Here is a 17,209-nt window from a genome sequence, read left to right as displayed (position 1 = left end):
CATTGGCCTGGTGCTACACAATGTATAGGCCTACTGTAGCACGATGCTTGGCTGAGGGGTGACGACAGCAGGGGGGGGGGGAAAGAAAGGGCTTTGAAGGGATGGCGGGACCCCAACTGAACCAAAACAATGCTCTGCACTCTGGGGCTGCCATCTTGCCTGAGACAAGCGACTGTCGCCTTGCATGTGCCTGGCGCTTCATACGAAATTTTCCTAGGGCAATATCGTTATAGAGGGAAATTCATCGGAAATTGGATTTTGGGGTGGAACTTTTGTTATCGTTGTAGCAAATTGTTGTATACCAAATCAACGTAAAACTAGTAGTGACTGTACTGAGATTGTCATCTGTGAAAGTCCAAGGTCACGTGTGATGGCCATAGCAGGATCGGTCCTGGTCGTTTCAACCATATGTCATTTAGGCCGTAACGTCCAAATAGGTTAGGTCAAGTTAGGTTAATTTATGTTATGTTGTTCTGGCCGTTAGGCGATTCGGCCATTTGCCAGTTTGGGCATTATGGCCTAAATGACTTATGGCCGAAACATCAGGACCCTATGGGCTTGCCGCCTTCATGCTGGGCAATTATTTTAAGTTTCATCTCAAGAGTAAAAGCCTTCCTCTTTTTCTTCGCACCAGTAGCAGAAGAGACAGATGGTCATTTCGTAGACACAATGGATGCACAACACACAATGTAGATAAAGGAGGGTATCCGAAAAAAATGCTGGCAACACAGAACACTGTACAGCATCGGAGCAACAATCATTTACACTAGCGACAACATGGGCAGACTGGGACTCGGCTCACTGCCACTGCCCAGTATCGCGACAGAGTATCGTACCACATCTCGCTAGCCAGGGAAATGATCAAAATTCAGATTCTGAAGTACGATTTCTACCATCATCAAGTTGAAAATTCATACGTTAACCATTCGTAAAATGGGGACCGCATATATATACATACAACGGGATTCTGAACTGACCGACAAATCTTCAAGGCTTATTCCCCATAAAACATTGCACCCATTGTATTCTATATGGAAATGTGAATAAATGTAAGACTGCACAGATACAGAAACTGAACTTAAAACAGTGACCACTGTCCAAGCCTGGGCCAACACAAACTATGCACCACCCCAACCACTAGTGCCTTATCTCACCCTCCATCTACCCCGCCTGCCCTCCCCAAACTTCTTGTTATGTCCATGTTCTGTTTAGCAGTTAGAGTCAAACGTCCAACTAACTGTATGTTCTTGGCTCCTAGTAGTGCATGTAAGTATTGTACTCTGTATGAAAATGTGAATAAATGTAAGACTGCTACGATACAGAAACTTAACACAGTGAGCAATGTCTTAGCCTGGGCCAAGACAAACTATGCACCACACTGAACACTGGTGCCTTATTTCACCCTCCACTTACCCCGCCTGCCCTCCCCAAACTTCTGGTTATGTCCATGTTCTGTTTAGTAGTTAGGGTCAAATGGCAAACTAACCGTATGTTCTTGGCTCGTAGTACTACATGTCTATAACCAAATGTATGACTATTTGTGCATAACCTGGTAACTAAATGACAACTATTGGTGATGTTATCCTCAATACCCAATCTACTGACAGCCTGCAGTTGACACCTGGCCCATACTTAGGCATCAGTATTATGCCAAGTGAACAATGTTGCAAATACAGGTACAGTACTCAATCATGTCTAGCAACAGTTGCTCAGGGATGATACGTTCTTGTTAATAACATCATATCAGCACCCCATCTTTACATACATGGCTCACAACATTCTATCAATCTATCTATAGCCAGACGCCATGATCCCATAAGAAGTGGCCATTTGCCACTGAGTTGGTTGTTTTAAAGGGAAGGGCACTAACCCGCCAGCAACCCACCTGTTGACACAGGGAACAAGTGTGGGTTGGTTACATGGTTACCATCCATCACTGTAAACGGTTTTCTGGCTTACAGGAAACCATTAGGCTTGTCACTCAATGTAAAGCCACCTGATATGGAAAGAAGAGTAATAAAAGTGACATGAAAAACAGGAAGAAATAGGAAGAGAGGAGGGAAGACAGAGAAAAATAAAAATAAATGTGAAGCAAGAAGTAGGCACCACTACATCTCACAATATTCAAAACATATAAATAGGTAATCTAGATGCTACTATTGTGTTGGATGTGACAGTGTAATTAGTATGCCATTATGGTCGGTATTTAGGACAGGTCAGGCAACTCTGTTTCACTAGATTTCTTTCTGTCATCTATCTCTGAGCAACGCCTTTCATTTTCGTTTTCGTTTTTAAAGGCTCCAACATGCTTCCATGTGTCAGCCTTGGTCACCTAATGGCGGCTCTCCATGCTGCACGATCTACTGCAGCCTCCCTGTTCAGTCCCTTATAACCCTGAGATCACACTTAATGACCTCGTCCCATGTCTTTCTCGGTCTACCCTTCGTAACCCCACCCCCAATATTAACACTTCTCACCTTCCTCACCCAATTATCATCCCCCATCTTCTCCACATGTCCAAACCATCAAACCATCTCAATCTACCTCTCCTCATCACAAAACCAATATACTCCAGTCCCATCCTACCTCTCAACTCTTCCATCGTGAACCCAGCACCCCCAGACCTTGGATGCAGGGACGCACTACACATCCACCAAATCATTGTCATTTCTGTATGACTGAGCAGGTGAATATCCTCTTCCTTCACTGCCCAGGTCTTACTACCATACAGCATTACACTCCTAACACATGCTGCATACAAAGACCCCTTAGCACGTAGGAAGAGTCCTCTCAATGTCAGGAGTGGCAAGAGCTTCCTGAACTTCTTCCAACCACTTCTCACCCTAGCCACAGAGCTAGCTCCAGCCCCACCTCCAGCACACAACATGTGCTACTGCCTCTGTGCCACTTCCTCCTCATCAATCTTCCTCAGGAATCCCTCAAAGTCCAGTGAGGAGACAACGGAAGCAGTGTCATCGTCGCCCTCAGCTGCCTCCGTGTCGTCGTAAGAGTCATCGATTTGTTGAAATTAATTCTTTACCAAACAGGTGCGGCCTTTACATAAGATCTAGTGCAATGAGCCTTTCATAGGTTAATTATCATTATTCCTGGATTACCACAGCTACTGGGTGTTTTCATAAACTTATCTCTGAAAGCTATATATGAGGATTTAGAATGCATGATAGACTGACGTGTCCAGTCGGAGCGGTGGTTGGTAAACAATGTAGCCAGCTGGAGAGATCGTCAGTAAACACTGCCACGGGTGACCCGCCCACTTCCTTAAATACCCCAAAGTAGGTACACTCAATCGCAGCAATTTGGGTCTGGACCACTGCCATGATTTACGAAATCCATGATTTATGAATAATAACTCTTATGTGAAAAATTAATTTGGGTCTGGACTTTGGCCAACCTGCCCCCACAGCACCCTACCTACGCCTATCTAGGCACCATCAAATACAAACATACAAATTTAGGAATATTCAGCGCATGTATTAAATAGAAATAAGCAATGTTAAGGGATCTCACCTTAATCCTATGACGAAATTGCTTAAGTGAATGGAGTGGGGTGATGTTGGGAAGAGCTTAGAACCTCTCAGCACTCGTTCTTTCAATACTCTTTTGCCAGCTTTGAAAAATTCTCTCCCTTCTCAACACGATGAATGAGCTCCAAACATTGACTGTACGACAACGGCGGCTGCTTCTTGACGCCATTCTGCTTAGAGGGATTCACTGGGGGGTCGGGAGGGGCCATGGCAGGTAGGAGGCAGGGGGAAGTTGCACAAAAAAAGCAGGTAGCTCTCGTATTCCACGGCAACGGCCGGTAGTGTGCGGACTGGCGGGACAAGAACAACAACATGGTGGCATTAGTATGCATACTTGCCACCAGGGATGCGTGGTGACTGGTTGTTGGGTCGCGATTTTCAGTTTAAATGCTGCGGTTTACAGTTCTCCTCGGAAAAGACCCACTTGGGTGCCTAGGTCTACGATTTTCGTGATTTAACAGTGATTTAAGGTTGGCAGCAGTCTGACAGCCACTTAGCAGTGATTTACGAATCTGTGATTTATGAACACGCGATTTACGAGGATTGACGGTATATGTTTTTTTTCCACTCACTTCTTGCATCCACAAATCAACATTTAACTATCTGTGTTACCAAAACTACTTAAGATCGAGAGTTTGTTATACTATAGATAGAATCATCGTGCCTGTTTGGTAAAGAATTACAGTACCACCTAAGCCCAAAACAGTGGGCAACTTTGGCTTCTTCTCATCGCAATCATTCTTCATTAATACCGGTACATCTAACTTTTGGGAGTAAGTTAACATTGTCTTCTTCTTCCACTTTCTTGAAGAAGTTGTAGGTTTATGAGGGTTGCAATCGGCAATGATTACAAAGGGCAGGCGGAGGAAGCACAGGGAAAAGAAAAAAATCTGCTCATAACAAACCACTCCTGGAACCACATGCTAACAAGAGAGAGGGGACACTGCACTGCCAGGAACTAGGATGTCAAGAGCGAGCGTCCTTCATGCTTGTCATGGGAGGGAGGCACTGTGATTGGCTTATAGTAAGTGCTGTGCTCGAATATGATACGTTTAGTAACTGCCATGTTTGACTACGAATGGTTTACGCCAAGATAAACACATGGGCTTGAGGTAATGGTGGCACATGTTACATGAGACATCAGAAAAGTGTCACTTTTGAGGCTGCATTTACAAATTTTGTGTAACTTCTACGAGTTACTGATGATGCAAACTGTTGCATGATGCTCCCACGTATTATGAATCCACTGTTTATGATCGTATGATTTAGGAGATTTCACCGTGTACAGTGTGCAAATATGAAAAAGCATTATCCTCCTCCTCACCATCATCATCCAATCTAGTTTTGCTTCATCAGAACTGTGCAAGCCCAAGGGTAGACCACTCAATTCAGACAGTGAAGGTGAGTGACCAGCTGTCCTACTGCGCGGCATCACATGAACAGTAAACTCATAAATGCCAGTAGATCTGTACAGACCACATCCAGTTGGAAAGATTTAACTCACTAGACCACCAGACAGCAACAGAGAGCTAATACACTACATCAGTACACAGCATGATGTTCAAGTCTTGATCTTGTGTGCAACAGAAAACTGTCCTACAAGGGGGAAAGTAATGATGCACAACAGTGGAAACTAGTATAATTTCACATGAGATGCTAATACAGTTTCATTGGCCATACATTTGACAGTTTCCATCTTTTGTGCCTTCTGGACTCTACCTCATTGCACTCTAATGTGGGGATAAATGTCCTGATTATGAATGACAAACTATCTTGCTGTTCCCATGCTCCCTCCATGGAAATTCTTCACAAGGGATGGCCATAACAAAAGCAACTCTAACCTATTGTAATATTTTTCTTACAGATCTCACTTGCACTCTCAATTATTCTTGTACCATTTCCAACTCATCCATCAATACAACTCCCAACCCTTTTAATACGGTGACATCTTTTTAGATTTTAATTATTTTTTTTCTTGCAACCTACAGAGAATTTTACACAACATAGAAAAGATCTCTCACAATCAATGGACATATGTAGGCAGTACAGTATCTAACACCTCCAGTTTGAAAGGTCCCTCCTATGCAAAGTAAAATCATCAGAAAGTAGTAACAATAAAATGAAGAATACATCATTTGAAAGAAGTGCTTAAACTCATCTACTGATTGCACTTGGAGTTTTAATGCTGCAGCATCACCAATTACTCTCACCTTCAAAGACCGTCTTGCAACAGCCTGGACACCTATCCCAAACCATCCCAGCCAACTGTGTGATAACCATGAGGGTAGTATTGTAATCTAGATTCCATTTTTCAGCAAATGCTTTTCAACAAGCCTACTGATGGAAAAGTACCGGTACATGAAATATTTTATGTACACAGCTTGTTCTCTTTTAAAATTCTCCTCATACTTCTCATTTGCTCTTCTGAGCCATCTGATGTACAGTACTCTTCCACTTACTTTCCAAACTACTGTACAACAATACTCTCCAAACACTTTTCCTGTTATGTTGAAAGGACTGTATCCTCTATAATTCATACATTCTTATCTGCGGCCAATCACTTCATACAGCTGTAAATTTCCAAAATCTACCTCAATTTGTCTCCCACATCACTTGCTATAACTTATAAAGTTGTAAAGTTTACCATTTATTCACTCTAGAACCTGAGAGCTTTGCAATGGTTACTTATCAAAATAGCTTTTCCCAATTTAGTATGTGCACTGTAACTGACTTCCTCCTTACCTATTTCTTCCTGTCTCATCTACAGCTTCATTTTTTTTTTACCCTTACAAGTAATTTAAGCTTTTTCAATCAATCTGTCAGCATAAGACAGTAAAGGATTCTCTCCACCTTTCAAATAACTCTTCAATCTTTTATCAAGACTTCCTCATTTATTTTCTAACTTCATAACATTATCACTAACCCTAACTGCAGCCTTATTAATAGTTTTGCAATCACAGTGTACCATACTAGTCATCATCATCACTGTCATCCTCATCATCCAATCCTCCATTGCCCCTTGAGGAGCATAGGAGCTTGGGGCTAGGCAAGTTAGTCCTGACATTTACGATGAGAGTGACCAGCCTCACTGATCTCTGAGTGGCATTATGTGAGCATTAAACCCCAACCACCCCTTGGATATACACCTGTGCAGGCTGAATCCTATTGGAGCGTCTTAATTACCCACTACACCACCAGGCGCCATAATTTGGTTATATACTTCCCAACCTGCATGGTAAATGGTTTCCTGGTGTACAGTAGTCACCCACAGGCAAAGGTATGAGGAAAGAATGAAGAAAAGAAAGGACTGGGGGAAAGTAGGAAGAGAGGAAAGGGCATTCACCCTGAGAGCAGCACTTCATCAAGTGAGTGGATCGTGAGTGCACCCACCTACCACTATTAATAATGTTAAAGCATCACTGAAAATAATAATTTCAAGAAAAGAAGCTTCCATACTGATACTGATGCTAGTAATACCTGTACAGTATGGTAGCTACTTACCAATTCAGCTAAAATCTCATCTTGGTTGGGCATGTTTGCAACCCGAGCCTCTGTACCTGCAATAAAACACTCAATACAGTACTACATCACAACAATCATAAAAGGATTTTTCTATCATCAATTCCTTCACCATGAACAATTTTAGCTCTATTCTGAAGAATACCAGTCAAATCTATGCCACTTGTAACAACATCCGAAGGATGAAAGGTTAAAAGGTGAAATATCTGAGCTTAAATAAATAATGACTATAAAAACAGGGTTCCTACTATATGAAAAACAGTACCTGTATACCACAATTAGCTAATACTGTAATGTAAGTGGCACAATGCTATTGCCTGACCCATCTGTGCACAGGAAAAATGTCACTAATAGTGACAGCCAAATCCTTCAAACTCAATCACGCAACACGTCATGATATTAACATCAAAGAGACTACACACCATACAGCACAACTTTTCTATCATAACTGCTTATTTATTAAAGACAAAAAGATCATATCTGAACAGAACACACTGCTAACTACCAAAAAAGCTTAGTTTCATCCCATTGTACAACTGGAGGCACAAAATGTGCTGCTCCCTGTAATAATCACACTTCTTTCTATCTATCTACTGCCAGGTGCCTCAATCCCGCAAGGGGTGGCCACAAACAAATTGCCACCATGTCACCCTGAGCCCTGCCCTTTCACTGCCCTCCTCCCAACTCACACACCCTCTCTTTAATGCCTCTCCACTCCATCCCTCCATCTCATCCTCGGCCTCCCCCTCTCTCCCCCCCTCTCCATCTCGCTCATATACACTCTTCTTGTTAGTCTCAAACTATCTATCCTCTCAACATGGTCAAACCACTCAATGTATTACTCTTAAAGCTCTCTATCACATCCACACCACAATGCTCCTTCACTTCCTCATTTGTCAGTCTGTTTCTTCCATGTGACTCCGCATACTCCTTTCAAAAAACTCATTTCCACTGCTCTCATTCTTGACTTGTGTCCTTACAACCAGGTCCAAGCTTCATTTCCATATGTTAGAGTTGGTATCACAATACTATGGCTTTTTTACTTCCATGCTCACTTCTCTATTTCTTATCACTGCATTCAAAGAACCAGCAACCTTTCTTCCTTGTTGCACCCTTTCAAGTACTTCATCTTCCAAACCTCCATCCTTACTCATGGCACTACACAAGTACTGAAATGCACTCACATTCTCCATTTTCTCATCATCCAACCTCACTGTACATTCAGTGACTTCACCTCTCGAAGCCCATAACTTTATTTTCCCCTACAATCACCTTTAGATTCCATTTCTTACACACTGTCAAGCCTTGCAGTTCCCCTTCATCTTCACTTAACAATACAGCATCATCTGCAAACAACAGTACAGGAAGTTTCCAAACGCTGTCCTCTCTCATTACGGCCACTCCAACATCCACTACCCTACGTTGTATATATTTTATAACATCCATCCATATACAGAATGAACAGCCATGGGGACATGACACATCCCTGTCTCAATCCAACATTTAGATAGAAAAAATTTACTCAGTTCACAATCCACATGCACTGCAACCTTGGCATCCTCATGCTTACTCTTCATGGCATTTAACAACTTCCCATTTACTATACATAGTCTTAATATTTTCCACATTCCTTATCTATTCACTCTGTCATATGCTTTCTCAAAATCCATGATGGCTGCATACAACTTCCTTCCCTTCTCAAGAAACTTTTCCACAGAAGACCTAAAGATGAACATCTGATCTACACAACCTCTTCCCTTCCTAAAACCTCCCTCTTCTTCTCCAACTAATTCCTGTTATATCCCTAACTCTGTCAATACGTATCCTATCATATACCTTTTCTACAATACTAAGAAGACAAATGTCCCAGTGATTACCACACACTTCTTTTTCCCCTTTTCCTCTGCATAAAGGAATAATTAATATACATGACTCCCAACCCTCCCAGACTCTACCTTCCTCCCAGGCTAATCTGCACATCTTTCAGATCCATTCTACTACTATCTCTCCCCCATGCTTCAGCATTTCACCAAACTCCATCAATCCCTGGGGCTTTCCCCATTTTGACTTTCTTCATTGCTTCCACTACTTCTTCATTGCTTCCACTACTTCCATCCTACTTATCTCTTCCTTCCTTCTTGCCTCCCTCCTAATAATCAAATAACCAAACTTACTCTCATGATTTCCAAAATGACTCTGAAAGAAATCAGGTTCAGGACAGTCCTGAAGAAGAAGTTAAGTTAGGCTTGACTGAAGAAATAATGAATAGCCATGATCATTCCTGATAACAGTACTAGTGAATTTGAGCAATTTGGTTCTGTATGAAAATCTACAACAAGTAAGCTATTTGTAGCATATAATACAGTTATGAAAGTATTATGTAACATAGATGGCTATCATTAAAATAAGCTTATAAAATTCTGAAATGCCTACTCTGGGTGTTATTAATCATTAATAAAAAATTTATCAGTTTGCTACTGAACATAAATTTGCTGGGTTTTAAATATGAGGATAATTTAGGGATAAACAATTTAAATAACAAACCTAAGCAAATCATTCATTAATTTCATTTGTCACCTTTGGCTAATTTCCTCCGCTGGTGAGAATACAGTGATCCCTTGGTTAGCTCACACTTGGTTACAGCAGTTTTTCATCATCATCATCATCATTATCATCCGGACCTCCTTTCTCACCACAGGGCAGGGTGAGGAGTAGCAATGTCCAGACAGCCAAGTTTGCCTGCTCCAATGGGCCAAGCTTCCATTCACTCATCATTCAAGACCCCAGAATCCTGGTTCTACAGTATATGATATGCCAAAAACTTTCATCACATTCTGCAGCTTCACACAAATGTATCCAATATAGTCAATCAGAACGCTGTCACGTTAAAAAGGGATGCCAAATCCCTGATCATGCACTTCTCACAACATTCATCCAGCCAGCTCGATCTCTTGTCAGTTCCCTAGCCTCACCGATTTCCATATCTCTCTTCCTCACACATTCATCCACCTTATCCCTGGCCTACCTTGCTTCCTCCCTCCTTCAAACTCACTCAGATATAACTTTTCACCACTCTGTTGTTGTCCATTCTCTCCATATGACCATACCACCTCAGTACACTCTCTTCAATTCTGGTGTCCACAGCCTTCCCCACTCTGCACCTATCATGAATCACATTATTTTGTATCCTATTCACTCTCTGTACTCCACATACATTCCTCAGCAGTCTCATATCCACTGCTCTCACTCCTGACTTCATTTTCATGCCACACCATAGATTTATATCCACATGTTAAAGATGGCAATAACACTCCTTCATGTAAGCCTCACACAGCTGCAACATTTAAGTCCCTGTTTCTTATCAAGGCCTTCATGGCACCTGCTACTTTCCTTCCTTGTGTCATTATACCTTCCACTTCTTTTGCACATTTTACTTTCTTTTCTATCACTGTAACCAGGTACAGTATTTGAACTCTCTCGTCAATTCCAGTTTCTACACCATTCACAGTAAAATCACACTGGAAGTCACTCTCAATAACCATCACTTTACTCTTTTCTACATTTACTCTCAAGGCACGACGCTCACATACATAAGCAAAACTCTGCACTAGTTTACCAAGTTCTTGTCCGGTAATTGCAAGTAGAAGCCTACTATATCATCAGCATACAACAAATTTGAGATATTCCATCCATCACCATTCATTACCAATGCCATCCCTCTCTCCATTACTCACGTTTTTACTTCTCTCGTCACCCCATCCATATATACAGTGCTCGTCAGAAGTATTCAGCGTTGTCCGCCGGGCGCGCAATACTTATGGCCCAAAAAGAATCACCCATTTTTCGGGGTAAGAATTGAGCCACAAGTTTGAGCTCCGAGCATGACGTCATGGTAGCCTGAGGCCTTCTGACGCGCTGGTTGGTTCCCGCCTCAGTCGCCCACGGGCTGCCTGAGAGAGAGGAACTCCGCCGAGTGTCCCTCTCAAATTGCGCCATTTTTTACCGAGTGTCCCGCAGTGTTTTGGCCTTCAAAACTTTGTTATGGCACCTACCCGTGAACTATCGAGTGAAATCATATCCCAGATCATTGCTCTAAAGGAGGCAGGCCACCAGACAAAGGAAATTAGTGAATTGGTTGGTGTGGCACGATCGACAGTGCGTCGTTGGTGTGTGTGGTTTCGGGAGGAAAACAGTGGTGAAGTTCCCACAAAGAAACCGAGGTCTGGTAGGCCTAGGAAAACTTCCCCAAGGTCTGTTAATGTTTTAAAACGTGCAGTGGAGTTTAATCCTTGTGTGAGTGCAAGGAAAATTAAGGAGAGCAACCCGGAAGTGTTTGGTGAGGTGTCAGTGAGAACAGTGTCTCATAGGGTGCATGAGCTTGGTTACACAAGTCACAGGCCTGTGAAAAAGCCTCTTCTCTCTAGCAGCCAGAGAATTCGTAGGCTTGCCTTTGCTAATAAATATCTAAATTGGGGTGAGGAGCAATGGTTGTCAGTGTTGTGGTCTGATGAGGCAACGTTTAGTGTTACCTGTAACAGAGGAGCATGCAAAGGTAGTGACCCACTTGACCCACGGTATGTAGAAAGCACAGTTAAACATCCTGATTCACTCATGGTATGGGGTTGTTTTTCAGGGAAGGGTTTGGGGAAGCTTGTTGTACTTCCCAAGAACCTCAGAGTGAATCAGGATGTTTACCTGGAGCTTCTGTGTGATCATTTACCAGACTCCTTCGAGCTAACAGGTGCACGAGTGTTTCAGCACGACGGTGCACCTGCTCACAAGGCCAAATCGGTCACCAATTGGCTTCGTGACTGCGAGGTATCATTCATGACAGACTGGCCAGGAAATAGCCCAGACCTCAATCCGATTGAAAACCTCTGGTAACTCGTAAAGAAGAGTCTCCAAGGGAAGGACGTGAGCTCTCTGCCTAAGCTGGAAGCCGCCATTCGTGACTCCTGGGACAAAATACCCCTCCAGCACCTCAGGAGCCTCGCCCTTTCACTTCCAAGACGTCTCAGGTCCGTGAAGAAATGTAAAGGCTACCCTACAAAGCACTAAAGGTAAATAAAATGCATTATTTATATGTTTTTTCAATGTTGAAAGGTTTGTTTCTCAGGAGGGACGCAGGGCGCCCCATACTTCTGACGAGCACTGTATATTGAACAACCACGGGGACATCACACAACCTAGCTGCATGCCCACACTGATCATGAACCATTCACTTAGATGCTCTTTCATCTTTACACATGTCTCACTATCATAAAAACTCTTGACAGCACTTAGCAGCTTGCCATCTACACTGTACATGTACAAAACCTTCCACAATCCTCCACTATCTACTTTTCCAGATCCATAAATGCCATACACATCTTACGGCTCTTCTCACAAGCCTCCTCCACCATCTGTCTCATAGCAAATACTTGATCCACACATCCTCTGCCACTCCTAAAGCCACCCTGTTCATCACTCATTAGGACTTCCAATATCTCTCTTACTTTTTCTATAACAATTCTTCCATATACTGTACTGTACCTTCCCTACCACACTCAATAAACTTAGGCTGTGATCATTCTTGCACTCACTTCGCTCACCTTTATTTTTGTACAGAGGTACAATCACAGCCTTTTTCCACTCTGCTGGCACAGTTTCACTCATCCATGCCTTCTTACATATCTCCAACAAGCACTTCATTCCAGCTCTCCACTACACTTAATCATCTCTGCATACACCTCATCAGCTCCAGCTGCTTTCCCATTTTTCAGCAGCTTCATAGCGTTCTTCACCTGTGCAAGTGTCGTGTTTCCTGGCACTGCATTCATTCTCCGCACACCCCCAAAATCAATCATGTTTCCAGCAGCTCTGCTCTCTCTATTCCCATTAATCAGGCTTTCAAACTATTCTTTCCATCTGGTTCTTACTTCATCCCCATGGGTTAATAATCTACCACTTACATCCTTCTCATTTTCACATTTCTTTCCACTGTCACTTCTGCATTTCCGCAACTCTTTCCAGAACTTCCTATTTCAGAGTAATTCACATTCATTTTTCTTCCTAGATCATCATTTACCTCCTTTTTCTTCTTCACTAGTCTCTTTACATGCTTCTTGCTCTCAATTTACTCAGTACTTCTTTCAACTGAACCCCTGTCCTGTAACCACTCTAGCCACTTGTTCCTCTTTTCCTCCACTGCTCTCTTAACCTTCATCCCACCATGCCGTACCTTTCTCCTTTGTTGTTACTCTTGCAATATGACACACCACTTTAGCACTCCTAACTAAGCAATCCCTATATGCATTCCACAAGCTGTCTAGATCCATTTCATTCCAGTTCACTGATTCCAACTCCTCCCCCACTTTGGTCCTTTATTCATCTGCCATTTCTTTGATCCTCAGCTTCTCGACTCTCAGTCTCTCTCCCTGGCTGCTTCACCTCACTCTTCTCAGCTTGATCTTGCATACCTCAATCATATATGATCTGATGGACCTCCAAACTGTCCTCTCACGGCTCTCGTATCAGCAACCATTCCCAGCATCAACTTCTTTACGAGCACGTAATCAATCCGGCTCCTTCCAACACAATCCCCATTCCTTCTATATATACCATGTATTGTATATATATTTATGTACATCTTTGTGTCTGAAATACAAGTTACAAATACACAACCTCCTTTCCTGACATATATCCATCAGTCACTTCCCATTATCATCTTCTGGTACTCCATTACACCCCTTTATGTCATCCTCAGAACCAGTACCTACTCTTCTGTTCATATCACTCATTACAATCACTTTACAGCTCCTGAGCATTTCTCCTACTGCTTCATCCAGCTCATCCCAAACCCTGTCTTTCTCTTTTTCACTCTTCACACGGTGCATACGCTGCAATCGCTCTCATTTTCACCTTCTCAAACTTGAACTTGACATTCATGCATCTCGAACTGACACATTTGTAATCTCTCATTCCACTCTGCCACACCTAATTCATCAACAAAGCAACTCCTTCCTTGCATATTCCTTGCCCATTCATGCTCGATCTTACACATTTCACATCCTCCCACTCCTCCACTTCACACCCTTTCATCTTTGTTTCACACAATGCCATCACCGCATATCTCGCATTCTTGAACATATTCACCACTTCCACCCTCTTGCTCTCCTTATTCACACCTCTCACATTCCACATGTGAATCTGCCCATTTGGTTCGGGCCCTGGGCAGGTATTAGGCTCTCCGAAACATCTGCCATGATTAAATGATTTTAGATAGGGGAATCTGGGACACTTAACCCAGCCAAAAACCCCATTTTTTGGTTACCACCCAGCATAGTAAATGGTTTCCTGGGTACAAAAAACCATTTGGCTTGTCACTCAGTGTAAAGACCATCAGGCATCCCTACACTATGTGCGTGGATGATGGGCATCCCCACCTACCACATACCTATAAACAAATTAACTGTAAAATATTATGACAGTGATGCAGCATTTCCAAATTACCTATCAGAATGGTGCTGACAGGATCTCTTATTTTATAATGTATACAATGGGCTTTTTTTAAATGTTTGTTTTTAAACATGTTCCATTTGTAAATAGGGGGTTCTATTATTGTACTTCATACTGTGTATGGTATATGTCACATTTTAATGGATATGATGTGTTTTAATTTAATTCCCATGTGTTATTTCGCTGAACCATATCATATTTTAATGGAAGTATCCTGTGTGATGTCTATAAAGATCTGCTTCATGAGCAATCCTATCTCTGTTAGCTCTCTTCAATACTATCATCTACATACCGGGTACTTCAGACCTATCCACGGAAGACAGTCATGGGGAATCCTAGCTGATAACTCTTAAGTTTCATGCCCACATAAAAACTACTGTTAATAAAGTAGTAGGACTGGCTAACAACCTACTTAGATACTCACTGTCATTCAAGTGATTTCACAATAACCCTCTTCAAAACTCATATTAGACCTCCACTAGAGTTTGGGTCCTCAGTCTGGAACACTGACTACTTAGGTAACTTAAGATTTCTTGAATCAGTACAATGTCACTAGATGAAACAAATAGAGGGCCCTTCTGAACTGATTGCCTGATGACTATTAAGTTATATTCTGTGCATGGCAGGCTGCTTATACCTGTCCTTATAAAATGTTGGAGAATCTTTCATAACCTATCTGCTATTGTCCCATCAGATACCTTCACAATCTCTCCAGTAACTAGCACAAGAGGTTATAGGTTTAAGCTAGCCAAACCCCACTCATCAGCACAATGCTGATGTAGATATTTTAATGTAAGGTGTAGTGATCACTGGAACTCTTTGGCAGACAGTGTTGTCAGCACTAATACTACTGAATCTTTCAAAAGAGGTCTCCACCTGTTCCTTGGAGAGGCATTATTGGTCAAACTATAGTATCGGTCCCACAGAAAACTCGAACTTCTTCTACTTATCAGCCCATGCACCTCATTTTGCTGTACTCACAAGGATGTGTCGTTGCTCTCGGAAATGAACGGTTTACAAGATCACTGATTTTTTCCTTCCGTACAGCAAGAACCTGAACCGTCTTTACGTGCAGCCATGTTTACCAACAATGGCAGCAGCAATCCGTCTTACATTGTTGTCAGTTTTTTATAAACATTTTGAACCGTTATATATGCATTTTATGATGTTTTACACTGACTTGACAGCAATGGAATCACGTGACTTATGAAAGCCAATCACAGCTATCCCTCCCTCTTCATCAACCAATCACATTTAATTTAATTCCACCAATGAGCGAAGTTTCCCGCACTTCGCCAGATTAAAAAATCAGTCCCTCCAATGTCTCTCCCGTGTAATGGGTGTGCTCTGAAGCCTTGGGAGATTTTCAAGGCTTTTTACCAAGAACCTGAGGCTTCCGTCGATTTTCTGCATAGGCATGGCGTCCTTCCAAGTCGGGTGGAGTGTCCTCAATGTCATGTATGACTTCAGTTGCGACAAGAAAAGCATCTCTGGGTGAACCGCCAGTGGAGTCTGACCCACAATCTCCAGAGTAAGGTAAGTTAGACCTTGTTAGGGGGGGTTAGATTAGGCTAGGTTAGGTTAGGTTGGTTAGGTTAGGTTAGGTTGATTAGGTTAGGTTAGGTGGGTTAGGCTGATTAGGTTAGGTAAGGTTGATTAACTTAGGTTAGGTTACGTTGACTAGGTTAGGTTGGTTAGATTGTTAGGTTAGGTTAGGATTATTTTACTTCAAAACCTGTCCTCTTTCCAGGGCTTCAGTATTGAAACGACATCCAACCTGGGTGTTCCAATGGTTTTTGGTGTGATTATTGATGATTTTGACTTAAATTTCTGTCAGAAACCAGTAGTTTCTGTGATGACAAATTCGAACGACTCACACTAAAAACCATTGGAAACACCCAGGTCTGATGAAAAAACTACTGTGGGACTGATACTACAAACTGACTGCATTATTCTCCAATGATACAGTTAACACACCATCATCCTGAAATACAGTATACTCTATTACCTGACTACCAACCTGTACAATTTTCAATAATAATTTCACAGTTCTTATTTCTTGGCATACCAGTATATAAACAATCTGCATATGGCACACATTTCCACCCATTATACATGGTAGTACTTCATTGTGGTTTGTTCATTAATGGGCTGGCGTGCCAACAGCTCTGGGCTGCCCGCCTGTATTGCCTTGACATAAGAACCTGACTGGTGAAACCTGGGGTACCCAACCAGGTATTTGGAAATTTTGAAATGTCACTGTCATCATATTTTCATGAACTGATTTTAGAACTGAACTTGACAGACTACCCGGTCAAAAGACCAAAAGACTGTATTCTTGGGCGCTGCGTTCAGGACAGGCAAACCTGAAATACTTGGTGAAAAATATGACTATCTGCTTACAATTAAATGATAAAATGGATCGGTTATGAGTCAAGACGCAAAGTCAACCTAGTTTAGATGGCGTGGATCCAGCAATAGCTATCTGTTTGCGATGGTGTTCAGAAGCTTAGCCTTTACAACGGCGCACTTATTTACAATTTATTAGTTATACGCATCTTTTATGTAACACTTAATCATAAAGCTGAATATATGTCATTTGAATACTACGGATACTTACCGATTCAAAATATTGAGTATTGTTTTTC

General features: G+C 42.1%; 1 protein-coding gene across 2 annotated transcripts in view; it reads right to left on the bottom strand.

Moving 5' to 3' along the window:
- Positions 1-17,209, bottom strand: part of LOC145413722 (protein PBDC1) — a 64,658-nt gene extending 47,449 nt beyond the window's left edge. The window contains exons 1-2 of one of the 2 annotated variants that reach the window (XM_080283379.1): positions 17,182-17,209; positions 7,047-7,102 (exon numbers count right to left, since the gene is read on the bottom strand). In XM_080283379.1, the coding sequence (XP_080139505.1) occupies positions 7,047-7,079 (33 nt within the window). In that variant the 5' untranslated portion in view covers positions 7,080-7,102; positions 17,182-17,209. Of the gene's footprint in view, positions 1-7,046; positions 7,103-17,012; positions 17,071-17,181 lie in introns of those variants that run through there. The other variant, XM_080283378.1, reaches the window with a different exon arrangement.

This window comes from Coenobita brevimanus, chromosome 97 (genome assembly GCF_032717465.1).
Source record: "Coenobita brevimanus isolate Jiangsu-jjx chromosome 97, ASM3271746v2, whole genome shotgun sequence".
Taxonomy (NCBI): Eukaryota; Metazoa; Arthropoda; class Malacostraca; order Decapoda; family Coenobitidae; genus Coenobita; species Coenobita brevimanus.
The sequence above is the reverse complement of the archived record's forward strand: the minus strand, read 5'-3'. Positions and strand labels throughout refer to the sequence as shown.